This window comes from Mustela nivalis (genome assembly GCF_964662115.1).
Source record: "Mustela nivalis genome assembly, chromosome: 14".
Classification (NCBI taxonomy): domain Eukaryota; kingdom Metazoa; phylum Chordata; class Mammalia; order Carnivora; family Mustelidae; genus Mustela; species Mustela nivalis.
This window is the reverse complement of record NC_139033.1, coordinates 22,078,598-22,105,509: the sequence shown is the minus strand read 5'-3', so window position 1 is coordinate 22,105,509 and position 26,912 is coordinate 22,078,598. Positions and strand designations below refer to the sequence as shown.

Genomic DNA, 26,912 nt, shown 5'->3' with positions numbered 1-26,912 from the left:
ACTGGCTCTTTCCCCTCAATCCGAAGATTTAAGTAATATTTCCCAAAATGTTGGACGCATACCACAGACAGTGTAGGAGGTGATTTTAAGTGACAGCCCAACAAATATGTTTCATTTACACATCTGTGCATTTATTTCATTTGTATTAAAATATATAGCAAAACACATAAAGCACTGGTACCCAAAATACACAAAGTTGAAACTCAACAACAAGCAAACGACTCAATTACAAAAATGGGCAAAGACCTGAACAAGCATCTCCCCATAGACACACAGATGGGAAATAAGCTGATGGGAAGATGCTCTCCACCATCTGTCAGCGGGGAGATGCGAATTAGAAACCGTGCTGAGACACCACTACAGACCCACCAGAAGGGCCAGACCTCTGCGGTTGTCCACATGCTGAGGACACCACGCTCGGTGCCAGAGGAGGGGGGCGGGCCGCGGGAACTCGCACTCCCTGCCCCAAGAGCGCTCTCTGGGATTTTTACAAAAGCTAAACACTCACCACACCATCCAGCAGTCCTACTCTTGCTATCTACCCACAGGGTCTGAAGACGATGTCCACAAAAACACCCGCACACAGACGTTTATAGCAGGTTTCCACATTATCGCCTAAGCCTGGAAGTAACCGAGCCGTCCTTCGCAGGTGATGGGTAAATAAACTGGGGTCCTTCCAGACCAGGGGATATTACTCAGTCCTAATAAGAAAGGAGCCACCAAGCGAAGTGAAGTGAAGTGAAAGCAGCCGGCCAGAAACGGCGGGAACCGTGTGAGTCCCGCTCTCTGATGTCCTGGGAGAAGCAGAGCCATGGAGACCTCGATCAGTCACTGCCTGGGGTTCAAGAGTGGAGGAGGGAGGAGGGCGGATAGGCGATGCACAGAGAAATTTGGGGGCTCTGCAGCTCTTCCCTGTACTGTAGCGGTGGATGCGTGAGTGGCACGTGCGAGACCCACAGAACCAGGAGTCAACCTCCTGCATGCACACGAGGCGCGCGATTTACTTACCACTAATGTGTCCATATCGGTTCGTCCTCGAGATAAATGCACCAACAGAAGCAAGATGCCATTACCAGGAGAGACCGTACTGCACGAACTCTGCACCAGCTGCTCCACTTTCCTGGAAAGCTAAAGCTGCAGGAGGAATCTGTCCATTGAGAGCCTGCTCTGCGCTGTGGTTCGGGAAGCAGAGGTTACCTGCTGTTACAAGAGCCAGGGAGCCCCGGCAATGACCGGCTCCAGTGGCCTCACCCCGAGGAGGACGTGCTGCTGGCAGGACCTACCACCAGATGGCGCTCCCGCCCTCCCTCCTTCCTCTCCTCTCCCTGCCTCTGTGTGTGAACCCGCGTCCCTGCATCTAGTGACATGATGTGGAGCCCAGCCCTGTTCTTTTGGATCAGCAGTGACCCCTGCCCGGGGGAGTAGGGTGCGCAGGAGGGGGCACTGACTGACATTAGCCCAGAGCAGCCCTTCCGCACCTCGTGGGGTCCGGGCACAGGGAGAGCCGTGGTGACTGCACCGTGTCCGTGTGCTGGGTGACCTTGCGAAGCCACTCTGGCAGCCGCGAGCCTGGGACCCTCCCACACACAGTGAAGCGAGCAGAGTCCCACCTGCGAGCTCTTAACCCCCCTGGGCCCCCTTTCCCGCCTGCAGCCCCGGACCTCACCCCGCGTCCAGGTGGGTTTTCCCGGTGGCTCCCCGGGATGGAGTCCCGTCCCCAGCCTGGCCCCTGGCTGTGGGATGAACCACGCTCCTCCAGAGACCTTTCGCACCCAGACCACTCTCCCCTCCCCGTGTGGACCCTGAGTCTGAAGGGCCCTGGTGCTTCCTACAGATCCCCCTGTCTGAACAAAGGGATTAAACTCCCAAAATCTGGTTGGGAAAAGCAGCCCCTCAGATAACCAAAGCGATGGTGGGGAGGAGTTTGGCTGCAGGACGGAGGTCGCCTCATCCGGCCCGGGTCGGGAGGGATGCTGGGTCTGACGGAAGCACGAGTGGCCACGAGCGTCACGACCGTGGGGGACACAGATGGCAGAGGGACGGAAGCCAGGGAAGGCTCTTGAGGGGAGTCAGAAAGGATCCGGATGTCATGATGGAAACATGTGAAACCTCCCTGGGTTGGGGAAAAGGCTGGTACATGAAATCACAATCAAATTAAAACTTGGATTTTGTGATAAAATATTAGTATCTGTCTCATAAAATACCTGTATTTATCAATAAAATAATATTCAGAATATACAAAGTTACAGTAAATCAGTGAAAATATAGAAAACTGAATTTTTAAAATAGGCAAAAACAAAAACAGGCAAATCACTGAGGCGGAGAAGCAAACAAGAGGTTCAGCCTCACGAGAAACGAAGAAAACCCAAAACCTCACAGGTCAGCAAAAATTGAGAGGCCTGGTAGTACTCCAAGGGCCGCGGACAGAGAGCACCAGGGATTTTCAGACACTGCAGGTGAGAATGTACATGCTTGTGCTCATGTTAGAAAATCACGTTAAACCGCAGCAAGTCCGCTCCTACAACCCAGGACATTTATATCCACAGGGAGACATGCAGAGGGACGTTTGGAGCAGTAACACTTGTAGTAGCAAAAAAAAAAAAAAAAAAAAAATCAAAAGTAGCCTAAATTTCATCGGCATAAGAGATTAAGAAAATCGCAGTTTGGTCATACAGTGGAACGGTTGCGGCCGAGAAGGTGAAGACAGCGCGTACCGTCCCCGTAGGGGACGGGGACGCAGATGCCCACGTGGATGGGGTCGCCAGCACTTGTGCGAAGTGGGAGGAACAGCCCTGCTCACAGCTTCCAGACGCGGACAGAGCAAGCACCTGAAGGTGAGCTCCGGGTCTGGGGGCGACTGCCCGGAGGGGCACCTGGGGCACAGGGAGCCCACGCAGGGCTGCTCCCACAGCTGGGAGGGCGCATGGCTCCACCCCTGGGCGTGTCCCCTGCAGTTGTGCCACACAGAGGCCCTGAGGACACGGGTCTCCGGCCTGGGATGCCTGGGCCGGTGCGGCGACGAGTGTGCGGTGTCGGGAGCAGTACTTACACGCTTCCGTGCGGTTTAGCATCGCATAATACACTCACAAATCCAGGGTGCAGGGATTGACATTGCCTCAGAACGGTTTAGCTTAGGAGTGAAAAGGTCAGGTTTGGATTTCGGAATGCCCACTTGGTTGGCGGGTGAAACGGAGAGGCGTGTGTGAAACGCAGGCCAACTGGGGGCCTAGCCAGAGCTTGGGACGACGCAGGGGAAGCTCTGGCAGCCGGGCTGGGGAAGGGGGTGGGGCGGAGGTTAGTGGAACGTGGTGCAGAGCTACAAAGCAAGCCCCGGACACCTCTGCTGAGACAGCGGGGACCAGCACGAGAAAGCCAGCAAGCTGCGTCCAGGCGCCCAGATTAACCGACATGCGAGCTTGGCGGGAGGAAGGCCGGTCCGGGTTGGGTGAGATGGCTTCGGAGCGACGCCGGCACGTGGCTATGGGAAGACCAAGCAGGTGCCGGAGGGGCTCCGCTCACCGGGAGGGGCCGGAGGCACAGCCCGAGCAGCTCGAGAAGCGGAGAGTGTTGTAAGACGGGCGTCCGCTGCGACACCAGCCGGACTGTGGGGAGCAGCCCAGGGCCAGGTGCAGCTGCGGGCGGTGGGGGTGAGCTGAGCGGGTCACTGGCCGCCCAGCCACCAGGAGTCAGGGAGAGCAGGGCAGCGGATGGAGACAGCAGAGTCGTGGGGGCCTGACCTGGGTGCCCTAAGGAGTTCTGGAGGACCGAAGGGAAGACCGGGTGAAAGTGGTGTGAGAAGGCCCCTCGCAAGTTCTGCAGGGAAGGGAGCAGTCACGGGGAGCCGCGCTCCGCAAGTGTGAGCGGTGAGTGGGCGTGGAGGTCCTCGTGGAGAGCAGGAGAGGGACAGGAAGGGTCAGCGGTGGCGGGGCTTTGGAACGTGCCCCTTTCCTCTATCACTCAGCCCTGGGGGCACCTTCCTGGGCAGTGGGCTGGCTGTGTTTAGGATTCTACAGGAATGGGGTGGGGTGTGGTCCCCTCTTTCGGCGTGGCTGCCTCTGTGCACTTGACCTCCCCAGAGAAGGGTGCAGGCCTCACCGAGCTGTGGAAATGAAGCCAGGGCTGCCGGTGACTTGTTGGCCCATGTCTGTTTTTATTACAGCAAGCGTGACCCACAGGCAGGCGGGGAGCCCTGGTGATGTACAAGTTCAGGACCCCCAACCACTGTCCCAACACGCTCTTCCTACAAAGAAATAGCGTCCGAAGTTTCCAGGTTGAAGTGCAGAGCATGACAGGGCATTAAAACCACGAGAGCTTCGGGCTCAGCTTTTGCCACTTGAGACCTAGAAGGGTGACGTGGTCTTCCCGGGGTGGCAGAGCCTGGCCTCTGGAGCGAAAAGCTTACTGTCGGCCACCGCGAGGGTTCTGCGGGATACAACGTGCAGCATGTGCGGAGGCTTCGCACAGCGCCCGCCACACTGCGTGGACCGTAGGTGGCTCCCACGAGCTGAGTGTGTGTGAAGAGCCGGAGATCGCACGCATCTTGCTCCATCCGCTGGGCAGGTGAGGCCGGGCTTGTGTGAGGGTCGGTGGCTGGGAGGGAGGTTCTCGAGCTCAAGCGCCCGCTGCGGAACCACCTTCCTCCGGGGATCCACGGGCCGGCGGTCACTTGTGCGGCACAGGTATTTCTGCGTGAGTGAAGGACAGACGATGACAGAAGGTGCCGAGGGCCACAGGGACGGGGCTGCGGTGGCCCAGATCGCAGGGACCGTGCTCGGCTGCTCTGCTGTTTCTCACCATCAGCCCCGGGCCCCAGCTTCCTCGGGGGCCTCAAGCTGGATTACACGTATCAGGTGACAACACGGTCAAGCGGTTCACAGAAAGGGAGAAAAGAAGTACCTCTGGGAAGACTGCGCCATCAGAATGCCCCCACACTGAATTTAAATGACCCATTCTCCCTATTATTAGGGCTATAGGCAGATTTTCTTCAGAATTTTGATGTTTTGCCTACTCTTTCTGTAGCATTTCAGGACTGAATCTATGCATACAGCTTTGGAGAGCAGACACGGTACCTCTGTAACAAGTCGTCTTTGGCATAAAGAAGCTAAAATCCGCATTCTCTTTCCAATGCCACTTTAACTTTCTGGTACACGAACCCCTCGCGTCCCCGTGTTTTTCCGCTCACTACTTTGGTAGATACAGGAGTGCAAGAGCTTGTCTTTCACGTGTCCTTGAGGAGGGAGCCACGCGCCTGGCTGTAGTGGGCACCGGCAAGTGGTTGAGAAGGCAGACGACACACGCAAGGTGGACACGCAAACCGAAGCCGTCTCTTGCGTGTCCCACGCGGGACTTGTCGTCACTGGGTCGTTCTGCCCTCTGGTGGTTTTTAGAGCCCGTCCCTGATGGCGACTTCCCTCCATCACCGCCCGTGGGCATGTCCCGTTTCCTCATGAAGCCTCATTCTTTCCCTATTATTCAAGACATTCGCACATCATTTGCTTTCTTTTTTTTTTAAAAGATATTTATTTATTTATTTGACAGAGAGAGAGAGCACAAGTAGGCAGAGAGGCAAGCAGAGAGAGAGAGGAGAAAGCAGGCTCCCCGCCGAGCAGAGAGCCCAATGTGGGACTCGATCCCAGGACCCTGAGATCATGACCTGAGCCTAAGTCAGCAGCTTAACCCACTGAGCCACCCAGGTGCCCCCATCATTTGCTTTCTAATTTGAATGAACATCACTCCTTCTTTCCTATCAGTTGATTGTGCTTTCTAAAATCCCGCTGGGGACATCGTGCCCCCCGAGCCCCCCGTCAGTTCTGCCAGTCCTCACACCCCCTTCCATGCGGACTGTGCCCAGCTTCTTGGGCTCCTGCCTGCTTCTGAGAGAGTCACGAGTCGGAACCGACTGGCATCACTATGAGTTCCGGCTTGGACTCAGCAAATTCATTGCTTCCTCGTGTCTTCATATGAGAGTGCTGTGGCTTCACTTATCATGTTATTTCCATGTTCTCTGGTGTCAAACTAAGTCAGTTTATTTCTGGAACTACCCCAGGCGGCTTCAGCAGCAGGTGGACTACAGAGTCTAGTTCAGTACACAACCTGTGCATTAAGCAACTGGAGGGGAGTTAAATTCGTATTCCCAGACCTTAGTTTCTCAGACTACAAGATGGACACTTCGATTTGCTCATCTGCTGTAGGAAAGGGGATACAGTTTCTGGAGACTTGGAGACGTGCTTTCCAATCTGAACTCCAGGACTGCCCATAACTAGGCAAGTTATTTAACCTCTTTTGATAAACTTGTAAAATAGTCCTGGGGTATCTAACAGAGATTAAACGTGTGAATGTGCCTGGCCGCAAATGATTAATGCCCAGCATTTTTGTTTTCTTCTTCATTACCCTTAACTTGAACCCTATTTTGGAACCTGAGAAACAGAACAAAAACAGATTGGGGCACCTGGGTGGCTCTGTTGGTTAAGCATTGCCCTTTGGCTGAGGTCATGATCCCAGGGTCCTGGGACTGAGTCCTGCATTGGGTTCCCTGCTCAGCAGGGAGCCTGCTTCTCCCTCTGCCCTCCGCCTGTTTGAGCGTTCTCTCTCTCTCTCACAATAAATAATAAAATCTTAAAAAAAAACCAACAAATTAAAAAGGCCAAACATTGTTAAGACTTGGAAGGGACAGTGTGCTAACGCTAAACTCTTCCATCAGATTCAAGAGAAAGGGCTGCCTCACTGTTTAATTTGAGACTAGCATTGACCCAATACAAAAATGGGAAAAACACAGGACTAAGAGAACAACAGAAGAACTACAAACTGATATTCCTCATGAACACAGATGCAAACATTCCTAAGATGTCAGCAAGTGCAATATTCATTCATGACAGAAACTCTCACTCTCGGAAGAGGAGGAAATGGCCTCAATATGGTAAAGGGCAACCCCAGAAAACCTGTAGCTAATTTCCCAGGTCAAGGGACAGTCGGATTCCCTTCCCCCTAATATCAGGGAGGGAAAGACAGTTGCTGTTACTATGTCTGTGCGTTAGTATTACAACTAGTGTTAGAAATTATGGCCAATGCAATAAAGCCAGAAAAAGGGAAAAAGCCAGTTCCTTATTAGAAAACAAGTGAAACCGTTTATTCTCAGAAATCAAAATCATTTATTTAAAAAAAGTTTTGGAATCTACAAAAAAATCTACTATAACTTTTAAGTTTTTAGGATAAACAACCAATTTTTAAAAAGTAGAGCTATCAATTTGACACTAGATAAACAATATATTTAATGTGACATAAAAAAAAATATTAGCCACCTTGGAGGGATATATTTGACAAAAGATGGGCGAGACCTGAGCACTGGAAACGACAAAACACAGAATGAGACACAAAAGAAGAGACTTGAGGGACCGGCCACACACTGTGGCCACCGACCAGGTGACTCCACAAGCTGAAGGTGTGGATTTCTCCCAGATCCATTTATGGATTCAAAGCAATTCTTTTTTTTGAAGCAATTCTATTAAAAAATCTAAGCTGCCTTAAAAAAAATTTTTTTTTTTTGGAGATTGACAAGCTGATTTCAAAATTCAGGAAATGTGTGTGGCACTAGAGGTAAGAGAAACACTAAGGTAGAACTGAATAGACTCCAAAATAGGTCTGTACGTACACGATCAATTAATTTTAAAAAATGTTGACCAGGCATTTCAACGGAGAAGTAATCACCTTTTTATCAAGTTGTGCTAGAGCTACTGGATATCGTGTTGAGAAAAGGAAACTCAACCCTTACCTCAGACCAAATTTAAAATTAACCATAACGGAAAAAGACCAAACTCTAAGCGCGAAGACTTCCAAAAGTAAACACAGAAAATCTTAAGGACTTTGGAGTTGGAAAATTTCCTTGAAATGACAGAAAAAGCATGAAATAATTGATCATGTGAACTTTGATAAACCCCCAAACTCATGCCATTCAAAGGACAATGTTAAAGCAATGAAAAGGCAAGCCACCTACTAGGAGGAAGTACTACAGAACCTGTACCTGGCAAGGAACCGCATTTGAGGTATCAGATACCTCTGCATCTCACCGAGATGCCAAACGATCCAGTTACAAATGGGCAAAAGATTTGAACAGACACTACCTCAAGGACAATTCACAGATTGCAAATAAGCAGATAAAAAGACGCTCAGTTTCATATTAGAGAAAGGCAAATGCACAGTGAGGGATCATGACACATCTATGGGAAAGACTGAAACCCAAAAGGCTAACCATACCGAGTGCTGGAGTGAGCGGAGGGACCGGCATGCTCTGCATGCCTCGTACAAAGGTCAGGCGGTCACTACTATTTTGGAAAGCAGTTTAGCAGCTTCTAAAAAAGTGAAAGGAGCAGCTACCCTTTGACCCTGCCACTCCATGCCTAGGTATTTACCCAGGAAAAACGAAGGCGCGCGTCGTGTCCGTGTCCAGACTTGATGCACATGTTCCTAGCAGTGTCGTCTGTGATCAGGGCCCGCGTGAGGTGAGGCACAGGGAACAGGTATGTGAACCTGAGAGTGAACACGAGCTGCCTTTCGCCCTAGTCTGGGTCCTGTTTGAAAGAGTTGAAGACCGGAAACAACCCAAGGGTCCATCAGCAGGTGGGTGGGTAGACAGACGGTGGTCTGTCCATAAAATGAAAGAGCACTCGGTGCTTGCTTCGGCAGCACGTCCGATAAAATCAGAAGGATACGGAGAGAAGTAGCATGCGCCCGTGCAAGCATGATGAAGCATTCTGTGTTTTTATAAAATAACTAAGTCCTGAAAGGGGAGCAGGACCATAGCTAATAACACTGTCCCGTGTCCCGTGTATTTGAAAGCCGCAGAGAGAAGATCTTAAAAGCTTTCACAAGGATAAAACCTTGTTTTATCTGTGTGATGATCGATGTTAACTAGACTCATCAGGGTTATCTTGCAATATATACAGTTACAAGTAATTGTGCTGCACACCTGAAACGAATGTCGTATGTACGCTGTATCCCAGTAAAAAAAAATACTCCGCAGTAAAATGGAATAAACTATTGATTACTACAACAATGTGAGTAAATCTCGTAATTATTCACAGTGAAGGAAGTTAGGTAAAAAGGGCACATATCACACGGTTGCATTTATATAACGCTCTGGAAAATGCACTCTAATCTATAGTGACAAAAAGATCAGCAGTTGCCGGGGAGCTGGGGACCAGGGAGAGGGGACGGGAGCACCGGGAAACAAGGACCTGCCTGGGTGACAGGGACTGTTCACAGCGTGACTGTATCGCTGTCGGAATTTATCATACTTCACCCTTTCATATGGGCTTGCTGCACATTAGTTGTATTTCAGCAAAGCTGTTAAAAATAAAACGAGGCAGAATAAGAATTGAAGATGAGTCTTGGGGCGGTGGTCAGTCAGCAAAGCATCTGCCTTCAGCTTAGGTCATGACCCCCGGATGGGGCTTCCTGCCCTGGGGGAGTCTGCTTCTCCCTCTCCCTTTGCTGCTCCCCCTGCTTGTGCTCTCTCCCTCTCTCTCTGTGAAATAAATAAATAAAGTGTTAGGGAAAAGAAAAGAGTCCTTTTTGGATCTTGATTGCTGAAATAAACATGAGACAATTGGGGTATTTTAATATCGAGTAGATATTAAATATATTAGATTACTGATATTTTTCTTAGCTACAGTAATGATATCATGGATATGTAAGGAAAGGCATGTATTCTTAGGAGAGCTATGCTGAAGTAGTTATGTTTTATGTACACTGCATCAGTGTAGTTAGGAGTAATACATTGTGATGTCTACAGCTTATTTCAAATAGCTTGGCAAAAACAGAATTACAAGAAATGAAAATTGCACACACAGAAAACCAAAAGACAATAGAAAAACATATAGATGGGGCGCCTGGGTGGCTCAGTGGGTTAAGCCTCTGCCTTCGGCTCAGGTCATGATCTCAGGGTCCTGGGATCGAGTCCTGCGTTGGGCTCTCTGCTCAGTGGGGAGCCTGCTTCCCCCCTCCCCGCCCCCGCCTCTCTGCCTACTTGTGATCTCTCTCTGTGTCAAATAAATAAATAAAATCTTTTTAAAAAAGAAAAATAGATAAAGCAAATATGGCAAAAAATAGTAAGAGTGTTGAATCTAGTGTTCAGTATATGCGAGTTCATTATACTATTTTTTCAACTATTTTCATGCTTGATAATTTTGTCATTAAAAAGTTGGAAAAGTTTACCATAGATTTGAAAAAAGAATGAAATTATAAAAAATAAATAAAACATAACTGAATTATCAAACTCAATAGTAGGTTTATCTTAAGTCATGGCAGAAGATAAAATCGGTGAATTGCAAAATAAATCTTTAAAAAATTATCCAAGATAAAGTACAGAGAAAATAGAAAAGAAAAGTTAAGAAAAATAGAGTCTAAAATAAGCAGGTCTCTCATAAATCTGTCTGGAATTCCAAGAGAAAGAGAAAGAATTAAGGCTAAAGCTGCCTTTGTACCTACAACCTCTGAGAATTCCTACTGAATCCCTGAGCGTGTAAATGGAAGAATCTACCCCGGCACCCCATGACCGACCGGTCTGCAAGTCAGCGACGGTCGAGAGAAGGTCACAGAAGCTTCCAGTGAGGAAAAATGACCTGCAAAGGAAAAGACTGAGAACCGACGCGTCTTCTTTGCAACAGAAACTCATCTGTACGTGGAATATTTTCAGTGGATTCAAAGAAAACAAGTGTTAACCTAGAATTGTTTTAGCAGAAAAAGCATCTTTTAAGAATGAGGGCAGAATAAGGACATTTTCAGGTACAAAAAATGACAGAACGTTTGCTGCTAGTCCTGTGTCTCGGTGAAACGGTAAGAGCGTACGTGAGACCGAGAGAGAAGGTGCAGTCTGGGGACATGAAGCGTGCAGAGGACAAGAACAATCAGAATGTAAGTACACTGGGGTATGTGAGTGTATTCACACAGATTACACTAAAGAAAACAAGAGTATCTTTTGCAGTTTAAAGTAGAATTAAAACACCAAACAATAGTTTATAAATTAGGAGAACGGAAAAGATGTTAACCTTCGGCTTTCCTAAGTATCGTCCTGAAGTTTCTTCATTGCCCCTCACGGAATCAGATCACTTTCAAACTAGCAAAGGGGAAAAAGGAGAACGGGCCGGCGGGGGGAAGGTCCGTCCAAAAAAGAGAAAGAAAGTGGAGAAAAGTAAACTTAGCTGACACGGGACAAATTGAAAGCAAAAAATAAGAAATATTTTTCATCCTGTGTTTAAAAAAAAAAAAAAGACCAATACCAGAAGGCAAGTGCAACAAGTAGCATATTATTAAAAACAAACCAACCCCCCCCAAAACCACCGGCCATAACCTGGCAGTCTGTCGACAATGGACCGGGCGCGCGTAGTCTCGCAAGGAAATGCTCTGCAACAGTACAAACATACGGCCGCAGGCATCGGCGTCAGTATCACAAAGGCGTATGACGCAAAGCTGCAAGCCACAGACGAACTCGGAAAACTCTGACAAAGCTGAAAACTGACCCAGACGTCATTTATCCAAAGACATCTAAAAAGCCCGCGCAGCCATAAAGGCAAAGGGCTGTCATGTTGTCGGGGGAGCAGACGCCTCTAGGGAGAGGACGCCCCAAGGGAGATGCTCCGCTGCGTCTTCGGGGGAGGTGGCCTGTCCCCTAGCTGTGCCTTGTGTGCTGGTTCGGGGTGGAGGGGACTATGTTTTTTCCCCCTTTTAATGTCTGCTTTAGGAATCAATTTAAAAATGAGCTGGAGGAAGAGCAGCCCTCCGAGGGAACCTCTGGGACACGCAGGAGCGGGAGCCTGGAAGCGGACGCCCGCAAGCTGCCGAGACGGAGTCCCGAAGACAGAGAAACTGGACTGACCAGTGAGGAAGGAGACGAAGACGGTAATAAAAACCTCCACCAAAGAGAAGACCCGTAGCAGATGGTTTCACCAGTGAGTTCTACTGAACATTAAAGAATAACATGAATCCTTCTCAAACTCTTCCAGAAACCTGAAGAGGGAAATACTCTCGAACTCATTTTATGAGGCCAGGAGTGTCCTGATACCAAAGCCAGGAAAGGACACAAGAAAAACAAAACTATAGGCCAATATTCCTGGTGAATGATTATACGCAAACCTTTTCAATAAAACACTAGCAAACCGAGTGCGACAGCCCATTAAAAGAACGTACACCATGATCAAGTATAATTTATCCTTGGAAAGCAATGTAACTTAATGTGATACACCACCTCATCAATAGAACAAAAGATACATGTTCAATACATACAGAAAAAAACATTTGATAAAATTCAACATCCTTTCATGATAAAAGCTCCCAACAAATAGGGTACATAAGGACGGCATCTTAACATAAGAAAGGCCCTCTATGCTCAGCCCACAGCGAACGTCATACTCAGCGGTGAGCTGTTCAGAGCTTTCTCAGCTCGGGAAAGAGACAAGGGTGTCCACTCGGACTACTCCTACTCAGTATCGTACTCCAAGTCCTAACCAGAGCAATTTGGCAGGAAATAGAAACAAAAGGCATCCAAGTCACCAGGGAAGAAGTAAAACCGTCTCTGTGTACAGATGGTATGTGTATGGACAGTAAAAAAAAGAAACCAAGTTATGAAACTACATAGGAATACAGCTGTTCTCTGTGGACAGGTGAGAATCTTGTAAGTAATCACATCTACTTCTACCTGGAATTGAATTTTCTATTCACTTTTTTTTTTTTTAAACTACATAGGACTTCCTAGTTTAGGTACTTATTCCCTTGGGTTTTCTAATTTCTTCCTTTATCCTGATTTCAGCATCTATGTTTTACTGATATAAATTGCTTCAAATCATTTTCAGAATTTTACATACGTATACATACATACATATTATCATCCAAATTGACCTACAAATGACCCAAGATTCTTATAATCTGAGTCCAATCTTGTTCTCAGCCTTTTACCTGTCCTAGGCCTGATATGCACATGCAATGGTCATATTCTGTCTAAACGTATGTGCATTTGTTTTGATCCGAGCGTGTACACGGATGAACGAGCAAGCACATACGGTTTGCACCCTGGACTCTCCCTGAGCTGTGCACCCTCCGTCGAGTTTAGCCGCTCCGAATGTCCGCACTATGCTCTGTAGAACGCACCTTGCACGATCATGTGCAACGCTAAAATGGGAGCAGTTAAAAAGACGTTAGTATTTGCTCTTCTTTGGCTGACGTCGCTGAGCTCATTTCTCTTTCAATAGGGTTCTCCGCCCGTTTTTTCCTTTCAGGATCTGAGTACCAGGACTTGGATGAACACGTGCAAGCCGAAGTGAACCGAGAGAAAGCGCCCGAGAACGCACCCCCCTCTGACCCTGCTCCCTCTCCCCGGGAGCCCCATTCTTGCCGTCTCGGGGCGGACGCAGGCTTCCACCAAGTTTTACTTGAGTCTTTCCTATTTCTTTTCCAACCATGATGTACGTCGTCCTCGACTTGCTCCATCACGTTTCAGAATCTGTAACGTTCTTGGCCACTTTTGTCTTTCTTGTCCCATGGCTGCAAGTGTGGGAGGAGGACAGGGTCTTCCGCTCGTGGCCCCGGAACGCCTGGCCCGCAGGGGTCATCGCGGCGTGCGGCCCCGCACTCCCGGTGCCGCGGAGGTCAGCGCGGGCACAGCGGGATCCCCAGACGCGCCCACGCGCAAGCGGACCCTGCGGCTCGCCCTCCGCCCGCGGCCCTGCCCGCGGCCCTGCCCACGGCCCTGCCCAGAGGCGCGCGTGCGGCTGGGCCCGGGGCGGCAGCGCCGCGGCCCGCAGGTACCTGGACGCCGGGCACTCCGAGGCCCGGGCACACCAGGGACCCCGGCTCCGACCCAAGGCGCCCACCAGCTCCCGCTCACCAAGGCCGGGCCGACCGCACCTTCCCTGCTGTCCTGACGGCTGTCCCGGCGGTGACGTCGGCTGGACACGCGTTGGGACGGCGGCCCGGCTCCGCCCAGGGCCGAGGGGGACCGAGGGGGACCGCAGCACCCCGCTCCCCACTCGTGCTGTCCGCCGGGACTAAGGGGTGACCACGGCTCGCCCGCCCCACCCAGGCCGGCCGTCGGGACGGGGGGGGGGGGGACCCAGAGTGACCTCGGGTCCCCCGCCCTCTCCCACAGGGACCGGGGGGGGGAGGACTCGGGGCGAGCGCGGCCCTCCCGCCCCCCGCACGCCGGCCGTCGGGACAGCGGCCGCCAGGTGACCGCCGCCCGCTCCGTCCACCGCAGGCCCGAATGCGGAGCGCGCATGCGCACGGCGCCGCTCCCCGCCCCCACCCCGCGCCCGCGCCCAACGCCCCCAACGCGGCCCGCCGGGCCATGGAACCCGCCGAAGCGGGCGCGGTCCGAGCTGCCCGGTTGGCGCGGTCCGGCGCCGTCCCCCCGTGAGGCCCGCGGGCGCTCGGACCCGGCTCCGCGGCCGCCCGCCCGGGCCGCTCCGCCCGCCTCCGCCGCTCGGCCGGGCGCGCGCCGCGCCCCCGCGGCCGGTCCCCGCGCGTGCGCGCTCCGCCGAGTGTATGTGTGTGAGTGTGTGTGCGGCCGAGGGGTGGTCCGCCGCCGCCGACGATGCCGCGGGGCCGCCCCCCGAAGCCCAAGGAGAGCGAGGCGCGCGGCGACTCCGGTAAGCGGCTCCGGCCGGCCGCGCTGTGCCGCTCCGCGCCAATGTAGTCCCCGGATGCGGCGCGGAGGCCGCCGGGAGCGGGCCGGGCCGGGGGCGGCGGGCCGGGGTCGGGGCCGGGGCCGGGGCGGGGGTCGGGGCGGGGGCCGTCGCCGCCGCCGCGCCCCACGCCGTCCCCGCCGTCCCCGCCGCCGCCGCCGCCGCCGCCCGGAGTCCGCAGGGCGCGGGCGGAATGATACCGGCGCGGCGCGGCGGCCCCTCCGCGGGGCTGGGCCTACTTTCCTGGGCCGGGCGGCGGCGCCGGGGCGAGAGCGCGCCGCCCCTCCCTCGCCCTCCGTCCTCCGCCGCCCCCTCCCTCCGCCCGCCGCCCCCTCCCTCGCCCTCCGCCCGCCGCCCCCCTGCGTCCCGCGCCCGCCGCCCGCCCGCGGGGAGCCGGCCTCCCCGGCCCGCCCGCCCGGCCCGGCGCTCCCCGGCGCTCCCCGGCGCCGGAGGCCTTCCTGACGGAGGCGCCCTCCCCGGGGCGGGTCTCGGGGCGGCCGGGCCGGGCGGGCGTCTCCGGGGCCCCGCGGACGGGCGGGCGGGCGGGCGGGCGGCGGGGCTCCCCCACGGGCGGGCCGCGGAGAGGCGCCCGGCTCGGCCTGGTGGCCCCGCACTGCCGAGGGCGCGCTCGCGGCGCGGCCCCGCGGGGAGGCCCGGGAAGGGTCCGGGGAGGGTCCGGGGCGCGCGGGCGCCGGGGGCGGGGGCGGGGTCCCGGGGGCCGAGACCGGGGCGCCGCGGCGCTGGCAGAGGCGGCTGCGTGGGGTCGGGGCCGGGCCGGGGCGCGGGGACTCCGGGTCCTCGGTTCCTCGCCGGCCGCTGACGCAGCGCGGGGGCCCCGGGCCCCTTCCCGGGAGCGGTCGGTGGGCTCGGGGCGCCGGCCTGCGGTTCGCGCCGGAGAAGGGTCCCTTGCGGGCGCGGCGGACCGGAGCGGGCGTCGCCGCGTGGAGCAGGACGGCGGCGCGGACGAGCGAGTGGCCAGGACCCTCGGGGTCGGCCGCGGGGCGGACACGCGGCCACGGACGCGTCGGCACCTCACGGGAGTGCGGAGGACGCGGCGCCCTCGCCGGGCTGTGCGGGCCCCGGGGGACGGCCGGACGGGCGCCCCGCGTCGGATGCGGGCCGCAGCGGGTCCTGAGGGCCGCGCTCTGCTCCCGCTGGCCTCGTCCGTTCGGTCCTGTATGGCCCGAGAGAGCAGGTGCGGGGCGTCGCGGCGGCCCGCGGGCACAGCCCCGTCCCTGCCAGCTTCCCAAGTGGCCTCAGTGTCCACCTGGGTTTGTCCCGCCCTCAACGTACGAGTAGCCCCGGGCCCAGTCCTCCAGGCCGCGCACAGCGACTCTTGCAGCTTCTGCCTCGGAGCCGCATTGTCCTTGGCCTCCCCTTCCGGGGTCTGCGGGTGGACTTGCGGGAGGCGCGCCCTGCCCTAGGCCATCAGCCTGCGGGGGCTCGTGAAGGTGTAGATGAAGTGGCCGCACCTTGATTAAGCCTCTTCAAAGGCTTGCTCATTTCTTAAGGTAAAGTCCACATTCCTGCGGGATCCTAATTGATCGGGCCCTGTTCTCGGGGCTCCCGTGGAGGCCTGTGCCCTGACCTTCCTGGGAGGCCTCCTGCCCTTACTCTGTGTTAGGCCTGGTGCCCCAGCTCCCAGCAGAGGCCTCCCCCAGACCTGTCCGAGAGGAAGGTCGCGCACCGGCCGCCCTCGGCCACTGTGGTTCTCTGGGGTGGTTCCTGGAGACACTCGCAGGACTGTGCCCGCCCCGTATTCTCACCGCGATCCTGTCCGGTGATTCCACTCGCTCTCCGCGCGCGCTGGCCAGGCGAGTCCTGCGGTTGCTCACGCCTCTGCTCGAATGCGGGCGGGTGCCCCGGACTGTGGGAAGCTGTGGTGTTCTCATGCATGTCACTCGAGGATAACGTGCTGAACATATCCCAAGTAAGACAGTTTGCAGGAAAATAAGACACGACATAGTGCAACATTGGGAGTACATGAGGACTCCGGACATTGAAAAGATTTGTGATCTTTTTAATGAAGAAGAGAAAACTCTAATGAAGAAAACTTCTTAATCGCCTTTTTGAAGAATATATATTTCATAAAAGTGTGTATATAATGGGGTTTTTAAGTGAATAAATATTTTAAAACGTGCTCAGTTATAATTTTAATTTCTAATAGGGCAAATGATGATATAATGTGTATAAATTTAGAGTCTTTGGGGTCCTCAGTAATATTTAACTATGTACAAATACCCTGAGATCAAAATGTTTGAGGACCGTTGCTCTGTCAGTTGACTGTCTTAATAATATTTCTCATTCTCTGAAATACTTTTGTTTTCTGTTCCCATTATGGATTTTATTCTTAAGAGAAGCCTGGAAGGTTGGTGGGGCTTTTTACAGATGGGGAACAGAGCTCAGAGAGGCTGAGTGGAGTGGAAGGTCCACTCAGCGGGTGTCAGAGATGGGACTTGACTCTTAAGTATGTGTTCCGTTATTTTTTCTTGTTGAATACAAGCCCTACACCGAGTCGCTAAATTTCTTCAACAAATGTGCGAAAGCACTTCCCGTGATGGGCAGGCCCTGCTCGGGGCTGGGTGGCAGAGCTCAGCTCCCCAAAGCAGGGTCCCTGCCTCTGCTCTTGAGGGCCGTGTGTGTCCTGTGATGGTGGGAGCACTGTTGGTGGTGGCAGGGAGCAGACACTCAAGGTCTGGAGTTCCCAGAGGAACGGATGGCAGAATGGAAACCTCAAGAAGACATTGGGAGTAGGCCCACTAAACAACATTTCTTGGAGTAATAATCAGCTTAGGGCATACATACAGCAGTCCCCCCATACCTGTGGTTTCCGCTCCCTGCGGTTGGAAGCAGGTGGCCCTCTTCTGACATGTTACCAGAAGGTCGTGGTAGCCTAATGCTGTGTCACGGTGCCTCGCTTGATGTCCCAAGAAGAAGAGTGAGTGCCACCTGGTAAGAGATGTAGAGGGAGAGAGTCCACATTCACGGCTTTTACAGCAAACCGTTAGAGTTGCCTGTTTTATTACTGTTAATCTCTTACTGCGCCTGATTTCCGAGTTAGACTCAGTGAGAGGTACGTCTGTGTAGGAGAAAACCGTACAGCTAGGGTTCAGCACCCTGTGGCTTCAGGCACCGGCTGAGGGTCCGGCAGTATACGTCACCTGTGCTGGAGGTCCGGGCGGGCGGGGGGGGGGGGCGATCCTGGAGCGAGGGAAGCCTCCTATGGGAGTCAGTGCGGGTCGTGTTTATTGAATGAGCATTTGCTTGGTCCCCAGCACTGTCCTGGGGACATAAAGGTGAGTGAGGCGGGGCTTTTCTCTTTATGGTACTTACTTTAGTTTACGCTAAGTCTTGATGTGACCCTGATGGTCCTGTATGGCTTCCATTTGTTCTTTCTAGTGCAGTGGTACAAAGCTTTCTCCCAAGCTTGCCCTTAGGTGGCCCCTGCTCAGTTGTTTTCTGTTGGAGGAATATTTGTAATCCTTCATTTCTAGAGCGCTGAGACACACAGACCTTGAGTCAAATGAATAAGCAAGACTTCTCCTGCTCAGATGATCAGTTTGGGCCATTTTGGCTGTGGATGACTTAAGGAACTCTACTTCTCTTGCCAAGGGGACTAGACTGCTAAGAGCAGTGGGATTCAGCATACGCGGCGGCAGCAGACCCTGTTGGGTTTAAAGGTGATTCGGGCTTCAGGCAGAACTCCCGGCAGGACCAGGGCGAGGACAGGATCTGCTTAAAATACCAAGTTCCTAACGGTATTGGGTATCCAGGGATGGACCAGACGTCTTCATACAGGAGCACCCTTCATTCTCCATCGTTGAACTTTTTAGGTAGGCAGAGACTAGACTTCGTGGTATTTCGAGGAAAGTGTGTTAGGTAATACATCCAATTTAAAGATTTTATGATCCTGGAATCAAGTACTGAGTTAACAGGAGTTCAAAATCTTGGTCTTTCCCACAATAAAGCAAAAAGATTTCATTATAAGCATTTATTAAAAAAAAATACTGGTCTTTGACACAAGTACAGCCTGGGAAAACCATACAAAATCGTAAATCTTTGTGAGATGAAGTCAGTTCAGCAGTTTTTAAAATGATGCTTACCCTATATCAGGGTCTTTGTATTTTCTCTGTGTACAGACCATGTCGCTGTGCTCAAGCAATTAGTGTTTTTCAAATTACGTTTTAGTCTTAGAACTCATTACGTGAAATAACATGCAAGGTCTCAAGTGGTGGTTTTCACTCTTGGCAAAACATGGAGTTACCTGGGGGAGCTTTTAGGGACCCCGACGAGCAGGCCTTGAGTCCAGTCTGCCTGAGCCCATGAGGCGGGACCCAGGCATCGCTGATCTGCAGACTTCCCCGGGGTGGGGGGTACTGTGTGCTCAGGGCCTGACACCCCTGGTCTCGGGTCTAGACCAGCAAGGCAGGTCTGGTGGAAGGGCAGGAGACGGAGGGGTTCAGAGGCGGACGGCCCCCGCCCAGGTGCCTTCCCGCGACATCTCAGCGGAGCGGGAAGCTCGGCTTCAGTGGGTTGACATGAACGCTTGATGCCAGAAGCAGTGCGAGCGGACGGTGTGCTCTGGCCACAGGAGAAAAACCGAACGGTTTGTGGGTCAGACAGCGCCCGCGAACTAGCGCAGTAGTAAGAGGCAGGAGGGGCAGGTGGTGGCCAGGTCTGGAACCCGGGAGGACTGCCGAGCTCTGCTTGGTCCACGGGGGCACGTGCCGGCTCGGCTCCCTCTAACCGTGGCCGCGGCTTCCTGTTTTTCAGGAGAAGCCGCATGTGTGCATTGTTTGGAAGCCTTTATTATTGTATTTTAGTCATTATGTTAATTGACCAAAAAATCGGCAGGGAAAGCGCCCAGACTTTAATGAGCTTTGTGAGCGGCCGCAGGCAGCCAGCGCCCAGGGCCCCGCAGGCCCCGCACCTTCCCGCCGGGCTGCCGCCTTCCCTGTCCCGCGCTGTCGCCTCTGACGCCGCGGCGGTTGGGCTGTTCTGGAGCTGCTCGGAGTTCGCGGTGTGACCCTTGTTTCTGGCTTCCTTCGTTGGGTGTGTGGTTGCGGATTGCCGCGGTCCTCACTTGGCAGGAACCAGTCTGGTTACGGGTCACCTGTTGTTCCATTACATAATACGCTGTCACTTTGTCCCTTCTCTGCGGCCCCGTGACTTGTTTCCAGTCGGGGCTGTCGCACACACGTGCTGCTGTGAGCTTCTGCGTGTCCGGGTCACGACAGACGCGGCCGGTCGGTTCCCCAGTGAGCCAGCAGCTTCTCGTCCCGCCGGGAGCGCCGCCTTCGCTCTGCCCGCGGAGTGTTGTAGCCTTTCTGGTGTGCGCAGTGGTACTTAGAGTTTTAACCTGCAGTTCTGTGCTAATAGAGACCTTATGTTTCTTATCCGTTCATTCTCTTCCGTGAGGCTGTCATTTAAGTCTTTCCGACTTTCCTACTGGGTTGAGTATCTTATTTTGAGTTCATAGACTTTCCTGTTGGTAGCGGTGTTAAGCTTGCGCAGAATCGAGCAGATAGTGCCTAGTTCCTGCATGTCCTGCTCGTGCCTTATTCTCCCCCTCGAGCTGTCGCCTGCTATTAGCATCAGGTGTCAGTGTGATACACGTGTAACAACTCGTGAACCGATTCTGACACATCACTAGCTACTAAAGTCAGTACCTTACACGAGGGTTCATGGTCGCCACAGTTCTGCTTGCTCAAATGTCACACGGTTGGATCATACGGTGTGCGGCCTTTGCAGAGCTGCCTTCTCTCCTAAGCAGTGTGCTCTTAAGGATCCCTCACATCTCTTCATGGCTGGCTATGGTTCTTTACTGCTGAATAATGCTCCGTTGTCTGGATGCTCCAGTGGTTGTTTGTTTACGTTTTGAAGGCTGTCTTGGTTGCTTCCAGTTTTGGGCAGTTATAACCTGTTGTACACATTTGTGTGCAGGTTTTTAGCTCCTTTGGGTCAATGTAGAGGACCACTGTGCTGGATGGTCCAGTGAGACTGTGTTTGGCTTTGCAGGAAGTCACCAGACTCCTCCAAAGTGGTGGGGCCACTTTGTATTCTGCATTTTGCATTCATTTTGCGTTTTGCGAATGCATTGCATTTGCACCAGTAATGAATGAGAGTTGCTGTTGCTCCACATCCGCTTCGGCTTTTGGTATTTTTTTTTACTGCTTTTTAATTTTAGTCTTTCTAATAGGGTTGCAGTAGTATCTCATTGTGTAAATTGCAGTTCCCTTATGAGATAGAATGCAAAGCCTCTGTTCGCATGCTGCCTTGCCATCTGTACATCTCTGGTGAAGAGCTCTGTCCCAGGAGTTCTTCACCTATACTGTGTATGAGCTCTTTGTACTTTGCTGTTCACTCTTTTAAGGATATCCTTTCATGAAAGAAGTTCCTAATCTTAATATTGTCTAATTTATCAGTCCTTTCATGTTTCACTTTTGGGACCTGTGTAAGGAATGTTTGACAATTGTAAGATTATGAAGACCTTTTCCTGTATTTTCACCTAGAAGCTTTATTGTTTTACTTCTCACCTTGAGAGTGGTAATTCATCCTCTGCTGTCGAAGGGCATTTGCAAGGCTGTTGTAAATGACGCTTCTGTGAGCATTTTTAAACATGTGCTTTTGGTCCCTCTGTGTGCACATTTCTGTGGGATGCACCTAGGAGCGGAATTGCCGGGTTGCCGGGGTCTGTGTGTGGTCAGCTGTGGTCAGTGCTGCCAGGTGGTTTTTGAATGCCCGTCATGATGTTCACTCTCTCTAGTGGGTGTGAGGTTCCGGTTGCTCCACATCCTCCTCTGTCCTTTTTTTTTCTGTCTTTTTAATTTTAGCCCTCCTAGTTAGATGTGCAGTTTACTTTTCTAAAAGAGTATTTTTTGTTTCCTCTTTATCATACCTTGGATTTCTCACAACAGCCTCGTAGGTAAGCAGGATGGAGATCAGCCTTCCCTTTGGCTGAAGAACCAAGCTGAGCAGCAGATACCTGCTTCGCGGAGACCTTACTGAGCACTTAGCAGGACTGACATTCCAAACCTCATGACTCCCAGCCCTGCTTCCATCACCGTCTCCCTAAGCTGTGACCGGTCACCCATGTTTTAATCTACAGATACCCATTTTTTAAGATATGTACATTAAAAATAGTATGTACCATGCATGCATATTTCATTGGAAATTGGGACAGAATCCGGACTGGGCTCGCCACAATTTTCTGTGGCGTCCTTTAGCTCTACTTGATCGTTGCAGTGCTAACATATGTAGTACGTTTGAGGAGCTGAGAAACAGCATAGTGGCAGCAAATACATCCACAAGAAATTACTCTATTTATACAGAAAATCAGTTTTTTGCATTGTCTAAGGGAAGCATTATTCTCAGCAGTACACTCCCAGGCCCTGTTACTTTTAGACCTTGGTCCTTGAATTGTTTTAGCCAGATGGGGAGGCTGTAGGCACTGGAGGTATTATTTTGTTGTACTCTGAACGCACCATTGTTTTGTTAAGTTGGGATAATGCGTGTGGTGTTTAAGTGTACACCCACCAGAGTCTAAAGTCTTTAGAAATAAAAATGTACAGGAACTAAAAGCAAATATTTGAAAGAGGATTGATACTCCTTTTAAAATAGAGACAGTTTCATAATGGGAGGCTTGAAAAGGAAAGTCCGCACAGATACAAGAGCTGACAAGTCGGGCGCATTGAAGGCACGTCTGGGTAAAGGGGAGCTTTGCTGCGGGAATGCGAGCAACCTGAGCCTGGCAGGGACTGTTTAGTGAGTCTCGGACCAGGTATTTCTCTTTAACTCTGTGTCAGGTAATATTTCATATCATTTATCATGAAGCCAGTAGCAGGGTTTCAGACTCTAATTGTCTCACTGACACCACTTATGGTTTAGACAAGCAGGGTACTTTGACCTGACTCCCAGTTGTGACTGTATTTTATACTGAAAGACTAAACAGAGTTAGTCTTACAATTGACATAAAATACTGTTGGTAAAACCCACGTTCACTTGCTGTTTTTACAGTAGGCACAAGGTTGAGATTGGGGTCTCATCTCAGGAATCATGACCTTGAGAGGCATGGGTGCTTGATTAATTAGGAGAGAGTCTTAAACTGTGAGTTCAAGATTACTTCTAGTTCTTCCCCGGCTAATTGTGTGATTTTGACCAAGTGGCTAAGTTTTTTTGGGGTCTTAGTTTCCTTAGCTCTTCAATCAGGGGACGGAGTGTAGAACTCAGCTTTTCCCCCGTAGTAAGTTTTCTTCCTTCTCAACCTAACCTCTTTGGAATAGGTAATACATTATTATGCTTTGAATTTAAAAAATATGGAACATGTGCCAGGCTTTGTGCCAGGCTTTGGAGATACAGTGATGGAGTAGAAAGATGTCAGGGGTGCAAGCACTGCAGAGTTTGATCTGAAAAAGTCCAGCTGTGCTCAGACCTGAAAGACCAGTATGGGACGAACAGGAGAAAACAGGAGAAGAAACTAGATAAGAGTAGAAATAACACGCGCACACACACACACACACACACACACACACACGTGAAAGTAAGGAGGAGAAGGTGTGGTAGCTGAAGTGGGGTCCTACTGGAAGTAGGGGCGACAGTTGTCAGATTTCTTGAAGGCCTGTTTGGTGACCTCAGAAAGCATCCTGATGTCAGAATGAAAAGCTGAGAAAATGCCTCCATGGTTAGCTGGGCTCTTGGGACAAGATCTTGGAAGACGGACGCCTGGATGGCTCAGTGGGTTAAGGTCTGCCCTCCGCTCAGGTCGTGATCCCCGGGTCCTGGGGTCCAGTTCCTTATCAGGCTCCCTGCTCAGCGGGGGGTCTGCTTCTCCCTTTGCCCTTCCCTTCCCCCTGCTCATGCTTATGGGCTCTCTTTCTCTCAAATCAATCAATCAATCAATCAATCAACTCTGTAGACGGGCCTGTTGAGAGAAGTAGAGATTTCAACTACTTTTTGGAAGATTTTTATTCAAAACAAAACAAACAAAAAAAAACAGATGCAAAGTTTGGGAGTTCGTTTGGAAACTGAAACGGGTGTATCCCATTTTATTTTATTTTATTTTTTTATTTTTTAAGATTTTATTTATTTATTCGACAGAGAGAGATCACAAGTAGGCAGAGAGAGAGGAGGAAGCAGGCTCCCCGCTGAGCAGAGAGCCCGACGCGGGACTCGATCCCAGGACCCTGAGATCATGACCCGAGCCGAAGGCAGCGGCTTAACCCACTGAGCCACCCGGGTGCCCGGGTGTATCCCATTTTAATATCAAAAATGCCTCCACAGGATTTACGGATGGCCAAGATCCTCAGTGCCTAGTGCTTAAGGGTTTAAATTTAGGGAGAGGCAAATTGGGGTTGAATCAGTGGAATGTTGCAAGTGCAGTTTGCTCAACCGTCACCTATCACAGAGAGGCATGTAGTGTAAGAGATCCAGCAGGGTGCCTGGCTGGCTCAGTCTGTGGAGCAGGGGGCTCTTGATCTTGGGGTTGTAAATTCGAGCCCCACATCAGGCGTAGCTATCACTTAAAATCTTAAAAAAAAAAAAAAAAGATCAACTTAGCTCTTTAGATTGGAGGTATGGACAGACCTTTTAGTTGACTGGGCTGATTGCTGTGTCGGTCTTGGGAGAAGAGCAGTTTGTGGACTTGTCCAGGCCCCATCACGGGCCAGCCTGCATGATGCTGTGACGGAGCGTGGCTGTGGAGGGCCGGCCAGGCTATCGCAGGCGAGGGAGAGCGTTTGGAGGCAGCCGTGCTGCTGAGCCGCTGGTAGGCTCTTGTCGCAGAAGCGTCCGGAAGCATTCTCTTATTTAATCTGCAAACTCGGAGCTTGGCTTTATTATCCGGGGGCTGGCTGATAAGTAGTTATTCTTACATACTACTGAGAACGTCTACGTAAAGAGCTAAATTGATGTTGGAATGAGTTCACATGTTTTCAAGGAAAACAGCTGCTCAGACAGTTTCTGGTTTTTGCCGTCGGTTTGTGTTTACATTTGGTAGTGAATTAGCGTTCTTGGTTCGGGAAGGGTGAGGGGTGAAGAGAACGTGGTCGTGTGTGTGTGTGTGCTTGTGTGCGCGCGCGAGCGAGTGTGCATGTGTGTGCGAGTGTGCGCGTGCGAGTGTGTGTGTGTGCGTGAGTGTGCGTGTGTGCGTGTGCGTGTGTGTGTGAGTGAGGCGGCTGTCTCGGTAAACCAGCTGGAATCCGCCGCGGGGTCCCCCTGCCTGAGATCTCACCGGGACCCCCGCGGGGTGGGGGCAGAATGCTGTCCCCTGTGAGCGTGTAGACTGGAGCGCTGCGGAATGCAGGTGGCCCCGTGCTTCTGTCGTGTGTGGGGGCCGCAGACACTACCTGTGCTGACTGGGGGGACACAAGGAATACGTGGGGCCCGAGTCCCACGGGAAGCCCCTCCGCGGGCGGCCTCCAGGGGGCTGACCGCTAAGAGGCTGCCCTTCGTGCGGCTGGGCCTTCCTGCCATCCCTGGCCCCGCGGGGCGTCTGGTGGCCTCTGCGGCTGCGGAGTTTGCACGCGGCCCCGGAGTTTGCACGCGGCCCCGGCCGGGAGCGTTTGCAGGAGGTGTTCACAGGGCTCGTGGCCTCCCGACGCGTGTCCTCAGGACCCGTCAATTTCCTAGACCTCTTTCTGGAAAACATACTCTGCGGACCAGAAATCTGAACGAGCTTGAAGAGGTGACAGGCAGAGGGTTAAGGCCTGGGGCACGACCCAGAGAGGCAGTGAAGTGGGGATGAGGGAGCCCGGCTCCCCCGGGAGAGAGGGACGCGCTTCCCCAGTGCCGGGCCGGCCGGGGATAGAGCGGGCTCCGCTGTGCCGGTCCGGAGATGCTGTGGATTTTTAGATTACGCTCAGTGTGGACACTAAAGCATGCTTTCCCCTCCAGTTATGCCTTAACTGGAGTTAGCATTGTTTTAAGTTTGTCTTTGAACCAGATTAATATTGTATTATCGCTGGGGGAGGAGACTTCGTGAAAATGGGATTGATTCTGTTTTGAGCTTTGTTAGAGAGGGAAATCTTGCTTCTTAAAATAAATATCTTCTCTGGAAAAATCTTAATTCATAAAGCAAAACAATGTTGTTTTTGGTTTTAAATGTGTAGTTTCTTTTCTCTTAGGGCTTTATCTGTCAGTTGTAGTTAATTACATCCTTTCTCATCTCCGGGTAACTTGAAGGAGTTTCAACATGAGAAACTGTGAACATTGTTTCATTCTACTTCCTGAAATAGCCTTTTAATTTTGCTTTTTTTTTTTTGTAAAGATTTTCTTTATTTATTAGAGATCTCAAGTAGGCAGAGATGTGGCAGAAAGAGAGGGAAGCAGGCTCCCTGTTGAGCAGAGAGCCCGATGTGGGGCTCGATCCCAGGACCCTGAGATCATGACCTGAGCCGAAGGCAGCGGCTTAACCCACTGAGCCACCCAGGCGCCCCTTAATTTTGTTTTCTGGCGAGGAGCTCCCTCATGACTTCATTCAGCCATTAGGTGGAAACACTCACTAGAGTTTTAAAACACAATTTTCAACACATATTTTACTTGAACACTCCCAATGTCTAAACTACTTCTTTCCATAGTATGAACTTTCCCAAAGGGAATAATATATCACTTGACATGGTCCCAACCATCATTTTATCTGGGCCCAGAGAGTGTAAACCATTTTGTTACTAATTGAACTATAGTAGAAATTTTGAATACATGGTCTTTGAACATAATGTGGATATCGTGACGAGTAAATACAACAGGAGTTCTGTGGTGGCCCATTCTGTTTCTGGATGAGGTTGTTTGGTTGAATTATATTAGTGTTTCTCGAAACTGTAATCTGCTAATCTGTAATCTGCTTCACTCAAGGGTCTGCTGGAGGAACTTGGGAAGGGGTCGCCCGCCTTCTCCACGGCTCTGTCTGCTCCCGTGTCCTCTGTGGCCGCCGCCGCCTCCCACTGGAGGCTTCCTCAGTTCTTGCCGGCGCAGATGCCAGTGTAGGGGTGGGGACTTCTGGCCCAAGCTGGGCTGCAGGTTGTTTTCTCAAAGGAGGGACTTAAAAGGTCTGTTGAAATTAGGGAATGCCGGTGTTTACCGCATGGACTTTTGAGAAACAGGAGACTCTGGAGCTTACTTGAGTCTTAAAATCAACCCTACTTTACTTCCAAATTTCCAGATTTCAATACTTTTGAGTCAAATTTGATACAAAGAATTGTATATAATGTAGTTCAAGTTTTTGTATCATTATTATGTGTTATATATATT

The 26,912-nt window shown here is 51.8% G+C and overlaps 1 protein-coding gene and 1 long non-coding RNA gene across 5 annotated transcripts in view; one reads left to right on the top strand and one right to left on the bottom strand.

Moving 5' to 3' along the window:
* Positions 1–109: 109 nt before the first annotated feature.
* Positions 110–14,128, bottom strand: LOC309848163. Its single transcript, XR_014302867.1, has 3 exons — positions 13,874–14,128; positions 5,065–5,465; positions 110–4,055 (listed from the first exon to the last, which is right to left on the bottom strand). It is a non-coding gene; the product is annotated as an uncharacterized lncRNA (long non-coding RNA).
* Positions 14,125–26,912, top strand: part of ZNF236 (zinc finger protein 236) — a 100,591-nt gene continuing 87,803 nt past the window's right edge. For 2 of the 4 annotated variants that reach the window (XR_014302866.1, XM_082699357.1), the window contains exon 1: positions 14,125–14,633. Coding sequence is in view for 2 of the 4 variants with exons in the window: in XM_082699357.1 (XP_082555483.1) it covers positions 14,262–14,633 (372 nt within the window). In the remaining 2 variants the exon portion in view is untranslated. Of the gene's footprint in view, positions 14,634–16,049; positions 16,181–26,912 lie in introns of those variants that run through there. The other 2 variants (XM_082699358.1, XM_082699359.1) reach the window with 2 other exon arrangements.